This window comes from Balaenoptera acutorostrata, chromosome 17 (genome assembly GCF_949987535.1).
Source record: "Balaenoptera acutorostrata chromosome 17, mBalAcu1.1, whole genome shotgun sequence".
Classification (NCBI taxonomy): Eukaryota; Metazoa; Chordata; class Mammalia; order Artiodactyla; family Balaenopteridae; genus Balaenoptera; species Balaenoptera acutorostrata.
In genome coordinates, this window is record NC_080080.1 from 36,742,188 (window position 1) to 36,762,883 (window position 20,696).

General features: G+C 37.6%; 1 protein-coding gene across 1 annotated transcript in view; it reads right to left on the reverse strand.

The window, feature by feature from the left end:
• The window catches only part of SPAG1 (sperm associated antigen 1), a 102,032-nt gene extending 83,468 nt beyond the window's left edge, over window positions 1-18,564 (reverse strand). Inside the window, exons 1-4 of the mRNA XM_057532176.1 lie at window positions 18,505-18,564; window positions 14,762-14,903; window positions 12,859-13,018; window positions 1,998-2,123 (exon numbers count right to left, since the gene is read on the reverse strand). Coding sequence (XP_057388159.1) covers window positions 1,998-2,123; window positions 12,859-13,018; window positions 14,762-14,901 — 426 coding nt within the window. The 5' untranslated portion in view covers window positions 14,902-14,903; window positions 18,505-18,564. The remainder of the gene's footprint in view (window positions 1-1,997; window positions 2,124-12,858; window positions 13,019-14,761; window positions 14,904-18,504) is intronic.
• Between the last annotated feature and the right edge of the window lie 2,132 nt (window positions 18,565-20,696).

Here is a 20,696-nt window from a genome sequence, read left to right on the forward strand (position 1 = left end):
TCACAAGTAGGTATTTGAGAGCCCCTAAGAATATGAAATACTCTGAATTCTACCTGAAAGCTCAGATTTTAGCACTGGCAACAAACACTGTTCATTGATTTCTTTGAAGTGATAGACCATTTCACTATTTCCAAGAAAATGTTTGCCAAAAACTCAACTCTGAATAACTATAGCTTGTCTGTCAGTCATTTCTTCAAGTAAAAATTGTTCCAGGAAAAAGTTGCTAATTCAGCTGGCAGTCAATCACACAAGTGCTTTTTCTTATGATAACCATCATATTTCATTTCACAGTGAAGTGCCTTCTGTGTACTCCTCATTTTGTCACACAGAATATTTTTTTAACATCTTTATTGGAGTATAATTGCTTTACAATGGTGTGTTAGTTTCTGCTGTATAACAAAGTGAATCAGCTATACATAAACATATATCCCCAAATCTCCTCCCTCTTGTGTCTCCCTCCCACCCTCCCTGTCCCACCCCTCTATGGGGTCACACAGCACAGAGCTGATCTCCCTGTGCTATGCGGCTGCTTCCCACTAGCTAGCTATTTTACATTTGGTACACACAGAATGTTAAAAAGATGTGTCCTCAAGATTCAAGATTTAATGACAAAAAAGGTTTTATTGTTTCATCAAAGACACTTTTAAGTTAAATTGGAATGTTTTACTATGAGTGCACAGCAGTGGAGAAAACAATGACCGCTAGTCCAGTTGGTGCCACTGCCTTGATTCATGGTAAGGCACCAGCAGTTTTACCCTCAGTGCAAATGTCAACCCAGTGAAAGAGACAAAAGCATCAGCATTACTTTTGAAAATAACATTGACTTTCTGGATCCCCTACAAGGATCTCTGGGACAACCAGTGTCCACGGGTCATACTTTGAGAACCACTGTACCACTAGTCTGTCTATCCCTATTGGACTATAAGCTCTTTGAGGACAGAGACCAAATGTTTTTTGTTGTTACAGTTTCAGGACACAGACTTAACACATAATGAGTGTTCAATATGTACAAATTCATCGATTACAGACAGTGGTATCCTTCCTATACTTACTTACTTTGTACCTCAGTTACCTGAGTAATTCCTAATGAGAAGTAAAAAGACCCAGGAAGGTAAATTACCAAGGAGCAGAGTGATGAAAAGGCTATGGATGTTTTTCTAATAAAATTGGGGACTCAAAGAAGAGACGAGAAAAACAAGAATGACTCAACCCAAAATGAAGAGACATAGGTAAACATCCTCTTAAAGATGATAGGAATAATAGGAAAAAAAAAAAAAAAAAGGAGGGCAGAGGGAATGGAATGTGTGATCCAAGCGAAAGCCCACTGGAGACAAGGGTTGGGTTCTTTAATATCAGGGTCAGGTGGATGCCAAGAAGCTCAATTTTAACTTGAAGTTAAGTGAACCTGGAACTCCAACAGGCCCCTTCTCTGTGGAAGCCATGGGTTACCAAGGAGAGATCTGCATGGCAAAAGAGGGACCAATCTCAGAGAAATAAAAATGAGGGGCTGGAGATGGGGGGAGAAATGCACTAAACAGAGAAATGACATCTATAACTGCTTGATATCCATGTTTAATGGGTTAATTAAACAGATTAATCCATCTGTTTTACGCTTTAAATCCATACTTAATTGTGTAACAAACTACTCCCTCTATAACTCTATTGGATACATGAAATTACTCCCTGAAACGCTTACACACTGAATTGGATCATAAGTACTCATCAAAAATTGTCAGAGTAGAAGAGACAGAACAGCAAAAGAAAAAATGAGGAAGGCAGTAAACCCAAGATGCAAGTCTTCAAATGAAAATACTGTTTCATTTTGATATCCAGGTGAGGCCTACTCCAGAAGGTGATAACACACGATCACCTGAAAAAAATCCCCAGCTGCCTACAGGACATCACATTTCAGCTACACTGATTAAACCAAGATAATGTTCTTAATAAACAACAACTTTCTCCCCCTACCACCCACACCCCACACCAAAAAGGCCTACCTTGGCAACGTGAAGATGGCTGTTTGAACCACGAACTGGAGGCAAATTATCTTCCATTGCTGGAAATGTTTCAGTTTCTTGAAAGTGTATTTTATCATCTTCTTTTTTAATTTCTGATACCCAACTCTGAGAAGAAGAGAGGAAAAAAGAAGGTAAATATACAGTTTGAAATAATTAACCAGGCATTAGAAAGGACTGTACATCATCAATAGTTTACTGTGGGTCAATTTTTAGGTGGCAATTTGATCATGCCATTTTCCCCACCTGAAATGCCCTTCTTACTCTCTCATTTTTTTTCAATTGTAGGAAAATACACAATAACATAAAATGTATCATCTTAACTATTTTTAAGTGTACAGTTCAGTATTGTTCAGTATATTCATTGTTGCCCTTCCTACTTTATTTATCTTACAAGATCTTTTACATCATCCCTTCCAGCAAGCTTTCTCTGAACTTCCTGGTTGGGCTAAAAGTGTTCCTCCTCTGTGTTTAGCATAGAGATTTTAAATCCTCTATTTACTGTTTGTCCCTCTTACCACACTGTAAGTTCCTTGAGGGCAGAGCCTATGTCTTTTTTTTTTTTTTTTTTTAATTTTTATTTTATTATTTATTTATTTATTTATGGCTGTGTTGGGTCTTCGTTTCTGTGCGAGGGCTTTCTCTAGTTGCGGCAAGCGGGGGCCACTCTTCATCGCGGTGCGCGGGCCTCTCACCATCGCGGCCTCTCTTGTTGCGGAGCACAGGCTCCAGACGCGCAGACTCAGTAATTGTGGCTCACGGGCCCAGTTGCTCCGCGGCACGCGGGATCTTCCCAGACCAGGGCTCAAACCCGTGTCCCCTGCATTGGCAGGCAGATTCTCAACCACTGCGCCACCAGGGAAGCCCAGAGCCTATGTCTTAATCTGAAGAACCTTAGCATGTCAGCTGCAACTTAACATACAGATTAGATTGACCCAGTCTCCAACTCTAGCAGTTTGACAGAAGGAACATGCTCCTTTCTGTAGGTAAATATTAATTACTTCAGGTTCCACTGATTTTTTTTATATACAGTGGTCAGTATAAAATATACAAATAACAAGAAAGACAAAGAAGCAGAAAAACATTACCCACAGTCAATAGAAGCAGACACATAGAGTGGATGGATGTTGGAAGTAACAAATAGGGACTTAAAAACAGCTATAGTAAATATGTGAGAAGGGTGGACAACATGCATGAACAATTGAGAACTTTGGGAGAAGAATGGAAACTTTAAAAAGATTTAATGGAAATCCTGAAAATGAAAAACTCAGTATCCAAAATGAATATATTTGATTAACAGTAGGATGGACACAGGGAAAAAGTGGACAAAAAGAGAATCAGTAATGTTATAGCAGATGTAAACATTAACCAACTTGACCTAATCAATATTAAAGACTTCTATGTTATTTTCAAGAGCACATGGAACATAGGCCAAAAAAAGTCTCAATAAATTTGATAGGGGTGAAATTATACAAAGTATGGTATCTGACCACAACAGACCTAAATTAGAATTCAGTAATAATAAGTATTTAGATTATCCCCAAGTAATTGGAAAGTAAACAATACACTTATAAAGAGATCATGGGTTAAAAAAGGAAATCAGATGGGAAATTGGAAAATAATTTGAACTAAGTGATAAAGAAAACATGACATATAATTTGTAGGATTCAGATAAAGTATTAGAGGGAAATATACAACTTTAAAGAAGAAGAAAGGCTTAAGATCCAATTATTTAAGCTTCTACCTTAAAAAACTAATAAAGAGAGAGAAAACACATTAAAGCCAAAGTAGGTAGAAGGAAATAAAAATATTAAAAAATAAGAGTAGGAATCTGTAAAACAGAAAATAGAAAAATAAAGAAAATCAACATTCAAAACTAGTTTTTTTGGAAATAAATTAATACAACTGACAAACCCTCAGCAAGACTAGTCAAAAGAAAGTGAAAGGAAAAAATACAAATTACCAGTATCAGGTATAAAAGAGGTACATCACTAATAATTCTACAGATATTAAAAAAATGACAAGGGGATGTTTTAGACAAATTTATACCAATAACTTTGCAAGTTAGATAAAATAAACAAATTCCCTGAAAAACTTAACTTAGATACAAGAAAAGTTGAAGTACTTAAAACAAACAAACAAAAAACACAAAAAAACCTAGCACATTGTCCGGCATATACTAGGTTCACAATAATGTTTATTAAACTGAATCATCACAGAGGCCAGAAAAATTGAGTAAGATATTTCCTTATTATCTGTGAAATTCTATTATTTATTATTCAGCAGATATATAGTGAGGGTCTAATATTTGTCAGACACTCTTCAAATAGGGGCTAGGATAAACTATATTAACTGTCCTACCCATATAGGAGGTGGGGAGGATGAAAAGGAGGCAAACAGGAGAAACAGGAAGAGAAGAAGAAAAACAAGGGAAGAAAGTTAAAAAGAGAGAGGAAGGATTATAGAGGAGGAAAGGGAGAGAGAGAACTGGGAACGAAGGAGAAGTGGCAAGAAAAGTATGAAGGAAGGGACATGAGAAGGAAACTAACTTAAGAATTGACTGAGAAAGAACACACAGCTGGGGGGAAAGCAGGCCCTGCAATTAAAACAGCTGTTTACCCCTCAGAAAATAAAGCCAAAGAACGCTGGACAAGAACTGCTATTTTAACCTGTAGATTAATTAGCAAATTTTCAAACTCAAGTCAATAAAATGACAAAATGAGAAAGCTGAAAGTTTTAAAAAATTAGCATTCTGAGTTAGAGAATACACATACCTCAAAATTGTTTTCAAGTGTATGATTTACCTCAGAAAAAATACGCTGAATAAAATAAAGTAAAACCAAAAAATTTTGTTTTTCCAGAGTCTGTTTTAAAAAATATATATTTCTTAAGCAAAATGAAACCACAAAGGAACTATGAGACAATACAGGTAAATATGTATCTGGTGGAGACAGAGTTTTCCTAAGTATAAAACAAATGTAAAGATCATAAAGGATAAAATCAAGAGGTGTGGTTACATAAAAATAAATAAATGAATAAACACCATGCACAAAACTTACCAGGCAAATAACAAATTGAGGGGAAAATTAAAATATGTAGGAAAGAACTCTTACAAATAAATAAGAAACATATCAATAGAAAAATCAATAAAGGGGCTTCTGGCTCTGACAAAGTAACAGGGACTAGATTTACCCTCCTGCCTAAACTTTAGAAAACCTGATAAAATACATGAAACAATAGTTTCAGACACTGGACAATAGGTAGCACAGGACAATAATTCTTGAAAGAAGGGAAACAAATGAGGTAAACCCTACATTTGCTCCAAACTGACTGCCTAGTGTTTCCAGGCTACAGCATAGGGAAAGGAAACAGTCTTAGGTCCCAATGAATTTAGAAGAACGGAGGTCAGACTGGGGAGACCAAGACTGCAAGAATTGAGGAGGTAAGATTTCTGAGAGGAGAGAGCTGGACAGAGAGAAAGCTCTGAATATAACCTGAATAGCCCTGAGTCTACTAAAGAAACTGAATTAATAGTTAAAACCTTATCAATAAAGAAAACTTGAGGCCCAGATGGCATCAATGGTAAATTCTAGAAAACATTTAAGGAAGAAATAATATCAATTATACACAAGCTTTTCTAGGAAACAGAAGAATAGAGAATACTTTCTAACTCATTCTGAGGTCAACAGTACCCTGATACAAAAACCAGACAATGACATTACAAGAAAACTACAGACCAATATCTCTCATGATCCATAGACACAAAAGGTCCTTAACAAAATTTTAGCAATCCAATCCATATAAAAAAGATACATCATGATGAGTAGGGTTTACCCTGGAATGTAAGGTTACTATAACACTCAAAAACAGTGTACATAAATTACCTTATTAACAGACTACTAAGAAAACCATATGTTCATCTCAATAAATGCAGGAAAAGCATTTCACAAAATTCAATATCCATTCATGATAAAAATTCTCCACCCATCAAACATGGAACAGAAGGGAACTTCCTCAACCTGATAAAGGAGAACTATACAAATCTATAAGTAACATAATGAAAGGCTAAATGATTTCCCCTAAGATGGGGAACAAGACAAAGATATCTGCTCTCATTTCAACATTGTACTAGAGGTCCAAGCCAATGGAATAAGGCAAGTAAAAGGAATAAAAGGTAGCCAGTCTGGAAAAGAAGAAAATCTTTCAATATTCACAGATGACATAATCTTCCATAAAGAAAATCCAAGGAATCTACAAAAAAATCTACTAGAACAAATGTGTTAGTTTGAATTAAACAAGACACAGGATACACAGTCAATACAGAAAGGCCAATTTTAGATAACTATAAGCTTGCAATGTACAAGTAGAAAATGAAATTAAAATTCCACTGATATGAGGTATCTAGATTAGCCAAACTCAAAGAAACAGAAAGTAGAATGGTCAATAGATGCAGAAAAAGCTTTTGATAAAATTCAACATCCATTTATGATAAAAACTCTCCAGAAAATGGGCAAAGAGGGAACATACCTCAACATAACAAAGGCCATAAATGACAAACTCACAGCTAACATCATACTCAACGGTGAACAGCTGAAAGCATTTCCTCTAAGATCAGGAACCAGACAAGGATGTCCAATCTCGCCACTTTTATTCAACATAGTTTTGGAAGTCCTGGCCACAGCAATCAGAGAAGAAAAAGAAATAAAAGGCATCCAAATTGGAAAAGAAGTTGTTAAACTGTCACAATTTGCAGATGACATGATACTTATTATACACAGAAGATCCTAAAGATGCTACCAGAAAACTATTAAAGCTCATCGATGAATTTGGTAAAGTCACAGGATACAAAATTAATACACAGAAATCTGTTGCATTTCTATACATTAACAACAGAAGACCAGAAAGAGAAATTAAGGAAACAATCCCATTTATCATCACATAAAAAAGAATAAAATACCTAGGAATAAACCTACCCAAGGAGGCAAAAGATCTGTACTCCAAAATGTATAAGACGCTGATGAAAGAAATCGATGATGACACAAAGAGATGGAAAGATATACCATGTTCTTGGATTAGAAGAACCAATATTGTCAAAATGACTATATTACCCAAGGCAATTTACAGATTCAATGCAATCCCTATCAAATTACCAATGGCATTTTTCACAGAACTAGAACAAAAAATTTTTACATTTGTATGGAAACACAAAAGACCCCAAAGAGCCAAAAGCAATCTTGAGAAAGAAAAATGAAGCTGGAGGAATCAGGCTTCCTGACTTCAGACTATACTATAAAGCTACAATAATCAATACAATATGGTACTGGCACAAAAAACAGAAATATAGATCAATGAAACAGGATAGAGAGCCGAGAAATAAACCCACACACCTATGGTCAATTAATCTATGACAAAGGAGGCAAGAATATACAATGGAGAAAAGACTCTTCAATAAGTGGTGCTGGGCTTCCCTGGTGGCGCAGTGGTTAAGAATCTGCCTGCTAATGCAGGGGACACAGGTTCAAGCCCTGGTCTGGGAAGATCCCACATGCCGTGGAGCAACTGGGCCCGTGAGCCACAACTACTGAGCCTGCGCGTCTGGAGCTTGTGCTCCGCAACAAGAGAGGCCGCGATAGTGAGAGGCCCGCGCACCGCGATGAAGAGTGGTCCCTGCTTGCCACAACTAGAGAAAGCCCTCGCACAGAAACGAAGACCCAACACAGCCATAAATAAATAAATAAATAAATCTAAAAAAAAAAAAACCAAAAAAACCAAGGACTTTCTCTTATTTACAGCTATACCCCCAGCACCTAGCACAGCGTAGCTGTTCAATAAATATTTGTTGAAAAAAAAAAACATAAGTGGTGCTGGGAAAACTGGACAGCTACATGTAAAAGAATGAAATTAGAACATCCTCTAACACCACATACAAAAATAAATTAAAAATGGATTAAAGACCTAAATGTAAGACTGGATACTTTAAAGCTCCTAGAAGAAAACATAGGCAGAACACTCTTTGACATAAATTGCAGCAATATCTTTTTAGATCCATCTCCTAGAATAATGGAAATAAAGACAAAAATAAACAAATGGTACCTAATTAAACTTAAAAGCTTTTGCACAGCAAAGGAAACCACAAACAAAATGAAAAGACAACCTACAGAATAGGAGAAAATATTTGCAAATGATGCAAATGACAAAAGATTAATCTCTAAAATATACAAACAGCTAATACAGTTCAATATATATATATAAAAAAACCAATCAAAAAAATGGGCAGAAGATCTAAATAGACATTTCTCCAAAGAAGACATACAGATAGCCAAAAGGCACATGAAAAGATGCTCAACATCACTAATTATTAGAGAAATGCAAATCAAAACTACAATGAAGTATCACCTCACATTGGTCAGAATGGCCATCGTCAAAAAGTCTACAAATAATAAATGTTGGAGAGGGTGTGGAGAAAAAGGAACTCTCCTACACTGTTGGTGGGAATGTAAATTGGTGCAGCCACTACGGAGAACAGTATAGAGGTTCCTTATAAAACTAAAAATAGAGTTACCATATGATACTGCAATCCCACTCCTGAGCATACATCTGGATAAAACCGTAACTGGAAAAGATATATGCACCCCAATGTTCATTGCAGCACTGTTTACAATAGCCAAGACATGCAAGCAACCTAAATGTCTATCAACAGGTGAATGGATAAGGAAGATGTGGTATATTTATTCAGTGGAATATTACTCAGCCATAAAAAAGAATGAAATGATGCCACTTGCAGCAACATGGATGGACTAGAGATGATCAAACTAAGTGAAAAGCCAGACAGAGAAAGACAAACATCATATGATATTGTTCATATATGGAATCCAAAAGAAAAAAAAATGATACAAATGAACTTATAAACAAAACAGAAATAGGCCCACAGACATAGAAAACAAACTTATGGTTGCCAAAAGGGAAAGGTGGGGGGGGGGAGGGATAAATTAGGAGTTTGGGATTAATATATATACACTACTATATATAAAATAGATAATCAACAAGGACCTACTGTGTAGCACAGGGAACTCTACTCAATATTTTATAATAACCTATAAGGGAAGAGAATCTGAAAAAAAATAGATATATACGTATGTATAACTGAATCACTGTGCTGTACACCTGATACTGACACAACATTGTAAATCAACTATACTTCAATAAAAAAATAAAAATAAAACATAAAAAAGAATGTAAACAGATCAAAAAATAAATAAAAAAGAAAGTAGAATGGTGGTTGCCAGGGGCTGGTGGTGGGGGTGGGATGGAGAGTTGTTATTTAATGGGTAGAGAACTTCAGTTTTGGAAGATGAAAAAGTTTTTGAGATTGGTTGCACAACAATATGAATATACTTAACACTAATGAACTGTACACTTAAAAATGGTTAAGATGATAAATTTTATATAAACCAATAAAATTTCATAACTGAAGTGACTTAGAATGAGCAAAAAAATTTAATTTAAAAAACTTTTACAGTAGCATAAAATATATTAGATACTTAGAAATAAATTTCATTAAAAATAAGCAAGAAGTATACACTGAAAACTATGAGACACTGCTTCATTAAAGACCTATATGAACAGAAAAAATACATGTTCATGGATCAGAAATCTCAATATTGTTAAGATGTCAATTCTTCCAAAATTGATCCACAAATTCAACACAATCCCAACTCAAATACAAGCAAGCTATTTCATAGAAATTGGCAAGCAAAGGACCTGGAACACCCAAAACAACTCTGAAAATGAAGAACAGAGTTGGAGGACTTGCACTATCTGATTTCAAGACTGACTGCATATATGGGAAAAGAATCTGAAAAAGAATAGATATATATAAAAATGTATAACTGAATCACTTTGCTATACACCTGAAACTAACACAACACTGTAAATCAACTATACTCCAATATATTGATAAAATTAAAATTAAAAAACAGACTTACTGTAATCAAGACAATGGAGTACTGGTATAAAGACAGACATTTAGATTGATGAACAGAATAGAGAGAGTTCAGAAATTGGGGCTTCCCTGGTGGCGCAGTGGTTGAGAATCTGCCTGCCAATGCAGGGGACACGGGTTCGAGCAGGGGACACGGGTTCGAGCCCTGGTCTGGGAGGATCCCACATGCCGCGGAGCGGCTGGGCCCATGAGCCACAACTACTGAGCCTGCACGTCTGGAGCCTGTGCTCTGCAGCAGGAGAGGCCGCGACAGTGAGAGTCCCGTGTACCGCGATGAAGAGTGGCCCCCGCTCGCCACAACTAGAGAAAGCCCTTGCACAGAAACGAAGACCCAACACAGCCAAAAAATAAATAAATAAATAAAGTTATTAAAAAAAAAAAAAGAAATAGACTTACACATACATGGGCAGTTGATTTTTGACAATGGTACCAAGAATTTCAATGAGGAAAGGATAATCTTTCATTAAATGACACTTGAACTTTTGGATATCCATGTTAGTATGTACAAATATATGTATGTGTGTGTATGTATATATTTGTGTGTGTGTCTAAAAAATGAAACAGATCTTAGATGTATATTTAAGAGCTAAAACTATAATCCTTCTAGAAGAATCATAGGAGAAAATTTAGGGATCTTGAATTAGACAAAGATTTCTTAATAGAACACAAAGCGCAAACTATAAAAAGAAAAATCGGTTTCATCAAAAGTAAAAACTTTTGCTCTTTCAAAGGTACTGTTAAAAAAAATGAAAAGGCAAGCCACACAATATCAGAAAATATTTGCAAAGATGTATCTTTGTGTGTAAAATACATGAAAGACATGTATTTTACAACTCAATAAGAACACAAAAAATCTAATTTTTTTTAATGGGCAAAGGATTTAAAGACACTCTACAAAAGAAGATATATGGATGACAAATAAGTACATGAAAAGACATTCAACATCATTAGTTATTAGAGAAATGCAAATGAAAACCACAATGAGATACCACTATATACCTAAGGGAATAGCTAAAATTAACAAAACTGACAATACTAAGCATGGACCACAATGTACAGCAACTGGAACTTTTATCCATTATTGGCAGGACTGATGCCACTTTGGAAAACATTTTGGCATTTGTTCATCAACGGATAAATGGTTAAACTGTGAGATATCCATACAATTCACTACTACTCAGCAATTAAAAGGAATGAACTGTGGACACATGCAACAACATAGATGAATCTCAAAAGCATCATGCTAAGTGAAAGAAGCCAGACATGAAATAAGATATACTATATAATTATATTTATATGAAAGTCTAGAAAAGGCAAATCTATAATGATAGAAAGCAGTTCATCGGTTGCCAGGAGCCAGGGTGTGGAGTCAGCACTGACTGCAAAGGGGCAAAACAAAACTTTTAGGGATAATGGAAATATTCCACAGCAAATGCAATTTGTCAAAACTCAGTGAAATTACCATAAAATAGCTAATTTTTTAAAAATTGAAGTATAGTTAATATACAATATTATGTTAGTTTCAGGTATACAATATAGTGATTAAATATTTTTATAGATTATATTCCATTTAAAGTTATTACAAAAGAATGGCTCTGTTTCCCTGTGCTGTACACCCTTGTTGCTTATTTATTTTATACACAGTAGTTTGTATCTCTTAATCCCTTACCCCTATCCTGCCCCTCCTTCCTCCCTCTCCCCATTGGTAACCACTATTTTGTTCTCTATGTCTGTGAGACTGTTTCTGCTTTGTTGCATACATTTGTTTGTTTTATAAAATAGCTAATTTTTATTGAATGTAAATAATAACAATAAAGCTGATTAAAAGAAATCAGTAAAGACACAAACAGGTCATTAAGAAAAGAAGAAATTCAAGTGACAGATTTTTAAAAATTTAACGTTACTAGTAAACAAACAATACACTACGTACTATCATTTTTTAACTATTTAATTGACTTTAAAATGTAAAAAATGATTACAGTTTCCAGTGAAGAGTACCTGAAGTGAGCATTCTTACACACTGCTGGTGGGAGAGTACAAAGGTACAACTTCCTGAGAACACAGAAATGTGTTTCAACAGCCTTAAAAATATTTAGATCCTTTGATCAAGTAACTTGAATTCTAATAATTTATCCCTAGGAAACAACCAGGATGGTACAAAAAAATTATGAACACACATAACACTATTTATAGATGCTGACTGAATTATGTTCCTTTCATAGGGTGGGATATTGTTCAGTCATTTAAAATACATGTGCAGGGCTTCCCTGGTGGCACAGTGGTTAAGGATCCGCCTGCCAATGCAGGGGACACGGGTTGGAGTGCTGGTCTGGGAAGATCCCACATGCCGTGGAGCAACTAAGCCCGTGCGCCACAACTACTGAGCCTGTGCTCTAGAGCCCACGTGCCACAACTACTGAAGCCTGTGCGCCTAGAACCCGTGCTCTGCAACAAGAGAAGCCACTGCAATGAGAAGCTCACACACCACAACGAAGAGTAGCCCCAGCTCACTGCAACTAGAGAAAGCCCACGCGCAGCAACAAAGATCCAACTCAGCCAAAAATAAATAAATAAATAAATTTATTTTTAAAATAAATAAAAAACAAAAAATAAAATACATGAGCATGCCCGCCCCACCCCCCACCAACAAATCCACAGACATACACACACAGAGACACACACACATTCACAATATTCTCTTAGGTGTAAGAAGCAACCAGTACCACCTAAGTAATTACCACTAAAAGCCCTTTACTGACAAAAAAGGAAGGCTAGGATTTCAGATAAGTAAAGTAGATATATATCCATGACAATGCCACAAAAAGTGATGTTACTCTATACCTTTATATCACCGTCAATTTTTTCCCATTCTTCTGCTGTGAAACTGGCTGCTGTCGCTGCAGGTTTCTCTCTCCTCAAAGCTCTACTTCCAGGAGCCAAGCCTGAAAGGCGCTTTTCACAAAATTCAGTAAGTTCAGGATAATATCCTTCCTCACCAGACCTTTTAAAAAATTCAGAATTTTAGAGTTACCACTTCATTTAGAGATCATATAGACCAGTGGTTTGCAAACTGGGTTCCATGGAGCCCAGGGGTTCCACAGAGATCTCACGGTCTGCCCCGAACGAGGATGAAGGCTGAGCTGCTGCCTTCCCCCTCACCGTCCTCAATTAGAGCAACCTCCACTTTCACATGCTAATCTATGGAGTGCTGAGATGAAGGGGGAAAAAAAGGAGCTCCAAAGACATCAATTTCCATCACACATTTTAAAAGTTGAATAGACAACATTTTCTCTCCTCTTTAACACACATATGTTCATTTTGTACATAAGGTAATTTTAAACTTATAAATGGAAATTCATTATTAGAGACAGGCAAAGAGTGAGACTTTGGACTTATTTTCCAATGAGGAGTTACTGTTCTGGCTCATTTTTTTTTTCCCCCCAAAGGGATAGGAAGAAAATGGCAGAGGAACAGTTTAGAACAACACACCTCTAAATTCAACCACTCAAGGAACAGAATTCCTTCCTTAGAGAGTTAAACAGAGACATGTGTCCCTTTTTGCTTTTTTTTTTTTAAGGAAAATCAATCTTTTCCTCGTTTCTTGTGAATCTGTTTACTTCTAAATTTTTAGAAAAATAAAAATAAATCCCATTTTCAAATTAAATTTAAAAAAATACTCCCAAGTCAATACAATTTAATTAGGCTATTCATAAAATGTCTTTCAAACTCTTTCATCCCATAAACTTCACATTTTCTTTTAGTCTTTAATCAAATAAAAATGAAAATGTTCTTATATGTTGAGAAAAACAAGAGGGAAAACAATGATATGATGAGGCTATTACATCAACACTGGCTGGGGACAAGCAGGGATGCTTAAGAAGGACAGGAGGCTAAAGGTGATGAGGAAGAAAAAGGAAAGGACACAGCAGTAAGGAAGGGCATCAGAGGAAAGAAAAGAGAGAACCACTGCTGAGCAAAAGGAAGACTACTGATGTCCCGGAAATGGGCAGTTTGCGCTCACAAGTGCTTCTGCAATAATGAGGTTACCCTCCAAATGCAAAACCCTCAAGAAACCCCAAACAGTTGGCACAGGTTGGTAGGCCACAGGGCAATGTTTCTTGTAGAGTTCCCTTGGCCACCCGCATGTTGATCAGCCAGTGTGCTTGTTAAAAACACATGTTCCTGGGCTCCACTCCTGATTTCCTGAAGCAGAATCTCCAGGAGTGGTGCCCTCAAATTTGCATTTTCTAACCACCATGTTTGGCAAATATTAAAGTTTGACAATCACAGCCACAGGGCTCTTACCCAGAAAAGGCTTTGATTCCCTGACTTCTGGTCCTACTTTCTCCCCCGCCACCCCATCCCCCATGCAACGGCTCCCAGTGAGTCACCCACCTTTGCTGGCAGATAGTGTGAAGTGGGAGAGTGCCAAAGCACTTTATCAGCATAAGCAGGTGCCTCCTAACGGCTGCTTTATCGGTTCCTAGAAAGTGCCAGGAAGCAAGAAAAATGCCCTCTTGGATACTAATTAGCCTAAGTCTTGTGCTGGAAGTAGATCTAACTAGAACCCGCCAAACTAACCACAGGATCAAAACCACTATTTTGGAACCTAACATGGACAAAAACAACAATTTCAATATTGGAAAATCTGCTCCAAAATTTCTAATGTAGCTTTGAATTTTAGAAGTCAACAATATAATTAAAATTGGCAAACTGAAACATGATATGATTTTTAAACGCTTACCTGAGCACACAAAGAATTTTTTCCAAGTGTTTAACGTCTGAACATTTTTCAATATACTTGAAATCCAAATGTTCAACAGGTATTTTAAATGTTTTTGTTGTTCCAAAGCCCCACAATGACGGATAATCTTTGGCAGTCATGGCTGAAATATAGTGTAGGAAAATAGTTATGAATCTAATATATACATTAATACTCAATTTGGATAGTAGTAACCATCTAGGTACTTCTGTAATATTTATTTTTCATTTCTATAGAAAAGGAGATGGAGTATTTCTTCTAAGAAGGAAGCTACTCATTGTAAATTCTCTCTCCCTGATAAGAACAGTTAACATTAATGGGGCTAAATTACAATATACGGACTTCCCTGGTGGTGTGGTGGTTAAGAATCCGCCTGCCAATGCAGGGGACATGGGTTCGAGCCCTGGTCCAGGAAGACCCCATGTGCCGCAGACCAACTAAGCCCATGAGCCACAACTGCTGAGCTTCCGCTCTAGAGCCCATGAGCCACAACTACTGAGTCTGCGTGCTACAACTACTGAAGCCCGTGCACCTGAGCCTGTGCTCTGCAACAGAGAAGCCACTGCGATGAGAAGCCTGTGCACCACAACGAAGAGTAGCCCCCGCTCACTGCAACTAGAGAAAGCCCGTGCACAGCAACAAAGACCCAACACAGCCAAAAATAACTAAATAAATAAACAGATAAAAATAAATTACTATATACCACAGATGGATTATTTTACTTAATCTTCACTTAAGCAAAATTGAAATACAACAACAGAGCAGGTTTTGGTGCTGTAGAGGAAAAAATTTTTTTCTTGTATCCATTTGGGTTCAGCACCTGAGGCCTGTAAATTAAACTGACAAAAGATATTAACGGGAGAAAAGGTTCATTTTATATACTCCTGGGGCTTCACAGAAAAGTGAAAACTCAAAGAAACTGTTAGGCCTGGGGAACTATATACCATTTTAACAAAGGGTGATAAATTGTGTAGAAATGATTAGACAAAGGAAAAGGGGTTTTGGTTTCTAGAAGGTAAATCTATGGAAGAAACTAATGGCAGATAAGGGTTATTTTAATAAGGTTTGTTTATGCAGACTCACCTCAGTGCTGATTGTCCATCTACTGTGATAAGGGTTGTTCTCTTCATCTTGGTATGAGAAAGGAGAGGAGGGAACACCTTCATAAAGGGAAATTTATGCCCTGCTTTTTGGCAAAAAAGGGGAAGGCCGAGAGTTCTTCCTGTGTCTGCTGTTTCCTAATTGCCTTCAGCTCAAAATAATCTTCATGTCAAAGTGGTCTACTTGGGGGTGGAATATTCTGATCCTCTTTAGTGCTCAAACTGCTTTTTAAGATATCTTTTAATGTTGATTTTGGTATCTTCTACTTTAGCTGTTAATATCCCAACCATCCTTTCGTGATTCAGCACAAACATAAATAACATCTTTTCTGTAACTCTCCTTAATATCACCCTCTTCCTTATTCCTTGCCTCCTTACATTCTCAGTTGCCCACTCCCATAATGAACAGCTGCCAAAGCTGTGTTCTAAAGGTACTCTGTACATACCTCTCTCATATCACATATCCAAATTCTGTTTCTTTGTCTTCCCTTCTAGATCACGAGAGATCTTACTTCATTCATCTCAAGAGCTTCAGATCTAACATAGTAAATACTGTTTTATACCCCTTAAAAAATACCTGCTAAATTCAACTGAATTGGGAATAAGATGGCCCTGGACAGTTTCACTCTATTGATATGCTGCTAATGATGGTGACAATAACAGCAACAAATACGTAGTTCTTAATGTACTTTACTTATATTATTACTTCATTTAATCCTTCAACTACTATATCAAGTAGATTTTTAAGTAGAGAGCAGTAATAATAGTCAACATTTATGGAGCTAAATTTCTATATGCCATGAATTATTTCAATCTTCAAAACCACTTTCATGAAAGATATTAATAATTACTCCCTTTTTACAGATGAGAAAGGTGACGTTTCAAGTATATAAACTGCTCAAGGTCATATAACTCTTAAGTAGTGAACTGAAGAGTTGAATCTCAGTAGGCCACTACAGAGCTCACATACTTAACCATCATATTTAATCGTGCTTTTCAAATTGCAGGTGGCAACCCAAGAAATCAATTTAGTGAGCTGCAATCAGCATTGTTTTATGAGATAGAACAGCAATAAAATCAGACTACCTGACACATACCATTAAATACTGTTTTATAGAAAATTTTATTTCATGTCTATATAAAAAAATTATAAATATATGTGTATATAAATGCACACACGAATGTTGTGTACATAAATGTTGCAAAGAAAAATATGAGTTACTGTCAAAGTATTTTAAAAAAAAAACACTGCACTACAACACACTGGGTGATAAATTTTAAAACAAGTAGCAATGGGTCTAATTCATTAGCAGTATTCCCTTCAGCATGCCTGTCCTCTGGGAGTCTGGTCATATATCAGATCTCTGCAGAAAAACAGGATGCTCTGTCAGTTTCTCCGTATTCCTGCTGGCTTTGGCTTGGGTATAGAATATAGATGACAGTTTGCCCGCTTTCGAATGAGATCCAGCTGAGAAGTGCAAATATGGCTTTCACACCATGCTAGCGGGGGCCCAGTATGATGAATGTCTCCCATCACAAGGATAGCCTTCGGGGTGGAGGTCACATGAAAGCCAGTGAAGAACTTTAAAATTATTGATGCTGCCCAGAATAGAATGAGTTGTCTTTAGGAGAATTTTTCCAAAGAGCTGGAGGATCTTTGATGGGAGTGACTTAAGCATCTAATGGGATTAAAATAGATTCACTCGAATTAAAGGAATCTTGAAACCCCTGAGATTTTATGATTTGAATAAAATATGGTGAAAAACATTTGAAATGATAAAGACACCTCTTATCTAATCAAGCAAATTTTATTCTGAACACTGTTTCAACGTTTCTGAGAATCCTCTTTGAAAACTACCACTTGGTGGGGGGTGGGTAGGGGAGACATTCTCAAGACCACTAAACGTTAACTCTCAAACTCCAAAAAACAAGTCATACAATACTTTGTTTGCTCTATTTAGAACTCTTCCATATCTGCTTGCAATTTCTTTGTCTCTGATTAGAAAAAACTTTGGTCCTAATTGGCGTTAATTTCTTCTCCACCATCCTAATCCACATCCATTCCCCATATTTCCTAATCAGTTTATCAGTAATACCTCCAGCGCAAACTGCAATGGGCTAGTTAACACGAAAAATGGTTTTCTTCCACCTAGGCACGTTCTTTCCAGCATCCACAGGGCTGGGCGCCACCTGCAGCCGGAGAGCGAAAGGAAACGGCATCCTCCAGCCGTAGCAACGGTTTCTATGTACAGCGCGAGTCAGGGACTGCCTGAGATCCGAGAGCTCTACAGCCAACCCGCAACGGTCAAGGGGCACTTTAGGACTCTACGAAACTGCTCCCCATTCCCCTGCTTTGTTCACAAGGACCGGTGGCCGCCGCCAGAGCCCGGGAACTTCCCCGCCGCACCACCGCCTCCGCGTTGCCGCTCTGCCCCAACATCCGCCACCGTCAGCCCCGAGAAACAGAAGGCCCCCAGTTTGTTTCCCCGGCCGACAAGGTTGTTCATCCCTCCAACTGCAGTCCGACGGTGCATTTACTCCTCCAGGTCCATCTTTCACCCCGGCTCCCGGAGGAAGGGATTGCGATGGAGAGACGTAGTTTACTCCTGGCCGGCAGATACTCACCTGGTTCAGACGCCAAGCCTTGCGGAGGCCGCAGCCACACACTTCACCAGCCGCGCGGCTCGTACCCAGGGAGGGGCGTGTCGCCCCGCCCCACTCCCCCCCACTCCGGCACCCGAGGGCTTGCGGCTGACCGCCGGGGGCGGGGATTAGAGCCTCTGCGTGATGACTGGCTAGTCTCCGGTTTGCCATCCGGCTGATCGGCCTTGCAGACCCAGCTTCACCCGGACAGAAGAACGTTAGCCGAGAAATAAGAACAGTTGCAATTCCACGTGCCCTGTAATTTTCTTTTCACGCACTTTTTTTTTCTGGTTATAATTATGTACATATACAATTATGCTGAATAAACAAGCAGGATAAAAACTAACTCAAAGGAAATGGACTATGCAGGCAAATGAAAATTACCACTATCATCTTCATAAAGACATTGCGTCCAATAATTAATAGACGGATTAGAAAGTAAAGTTGAAGAAATCTTTCACAGAGCAGATAAAGAAAAAAAAGGAAATCGAAAAAGATGAAAAAGTTAGGTCTAATATTAGATTTAAAAGATCTAGAGTGAAGAGAATACTGAGGGTAGGAAGTTATCAATTCAAGAAAATTTTCCAGAATTGAAGAGCTTGAGTTTCCAGACTGAAAGCACCCACCAAGTGACCAAAACAGGGAAGGAAAACAGACCCATACCAAGGCACAAACTGCAAAATCCTGTTCTTTCAGGACACCAGCAAAGAAAGTTCTAAGTTTCTAGAGCAAAAACAGGTCACATACAAAGCGTTAGAAGAATAGTTTTGGACTTCTCCACAATAATACAGAAAACTAGATGACATTCTGACACTGGTGAAGAACACAAGACAGGTCATTTCAGGCAGAGAGAAAAGCAGGAGCACAGGCAAAAAGGTCCGTTATCTGCTTAAGGAACTGCAAACATCTCCTTAAAACCAAGACTGAGAGGTGGGTTGAAGTGGTGACAGAGGCAGGAAAGGAGTCTATACTATTCCCAAATATACTATTCCCAATAGTTTTTGTTTTATCAAAATGGGAAGCTACTAAGAATTTTCAGCAAGACAGTGCTGTGCAATTTCTATTTTACAATGAGCAAGCTGGGCATTCCCTGGTGGTCCAGTGATTAGGACTCTACAATGAGCAAGCTAAAGAGTATGGAAAACAGCAAGACCGGTAACTGAGACTAATCCTAAGGCTGATACAAGCACCTGTGCAGAAAATGCTAATACTTTCTGTAATGGTGTTAACAGTTAACATTTATTAGATTAAGAGTTTTTATGGAGTATTTAATTTTATCTTGCAGCAAACCTTTGACATAGGTGCTATTATTTCATGCCCATTTGCCCATTTTACAAATAAGGAAAGTGAATCTTGGTAGTCACTGGCATCGAACAAGGGACACTCTGGGAATACGGACCCAAAGCCTCTTGCCGAAGTCCATATTGTTTATTGTGCTCCTAAGTACTAACCAATTCACAAGTAAGTCCTATTCAACTTCAAAACATATCTCACAACCAGCTACTTCTCACTCCCTCTACGCCTACCCTGGCCCAGCCACCATTACTCTTAGCCTGAACTTTTACAGGTGGCCCCTAACTGGCTTCCCACCATCCCGTCCCTATATTGTCCGTTCCCACAGAACAGACCCAGTAATCTTTTAAGTCTGGGCAGAGGGTAGAGGGTGGAGGGTGGAGGGTGGATGGATGTGCATGTATTTGTACATGTAAGGAGGCAACTTGTTTTTACGTGTTCTCAGTTTACACTTTCTCACTTTATGTGATATTTTAATCTTCTTAAAATTAGTCATTTATGATTTCATCTACTAGTTTTGAATGTCATTAACTTCAATCTCTGAAGATAGCTTCAGAGTCTAAAAGCACTGAACTATCATTAATTCCTTGACTTTGACAAGCTGAAGTCAAAAGAAATAAACTGGCCAGTAATTGAGTAGCAGCGCTGGATTTGAACCAATTTCCATGTATTGATATTTTTCATGGACCTGCGTGTCTACAGTCATTGGTAAGCAGTTTAGTAGGGGACAAGTTATGTATTAGCTTCAAGCTCAGATTTACTGATTTTTATATTTATAGAGCACTATTCAAAAGGATCTTTTAAAAGCAATTTTATACCTATTTTACCTTTTCTTAAAACTGTCCAGGTAGGCAAGAAGTAAAATTACTTCCATTTTATAG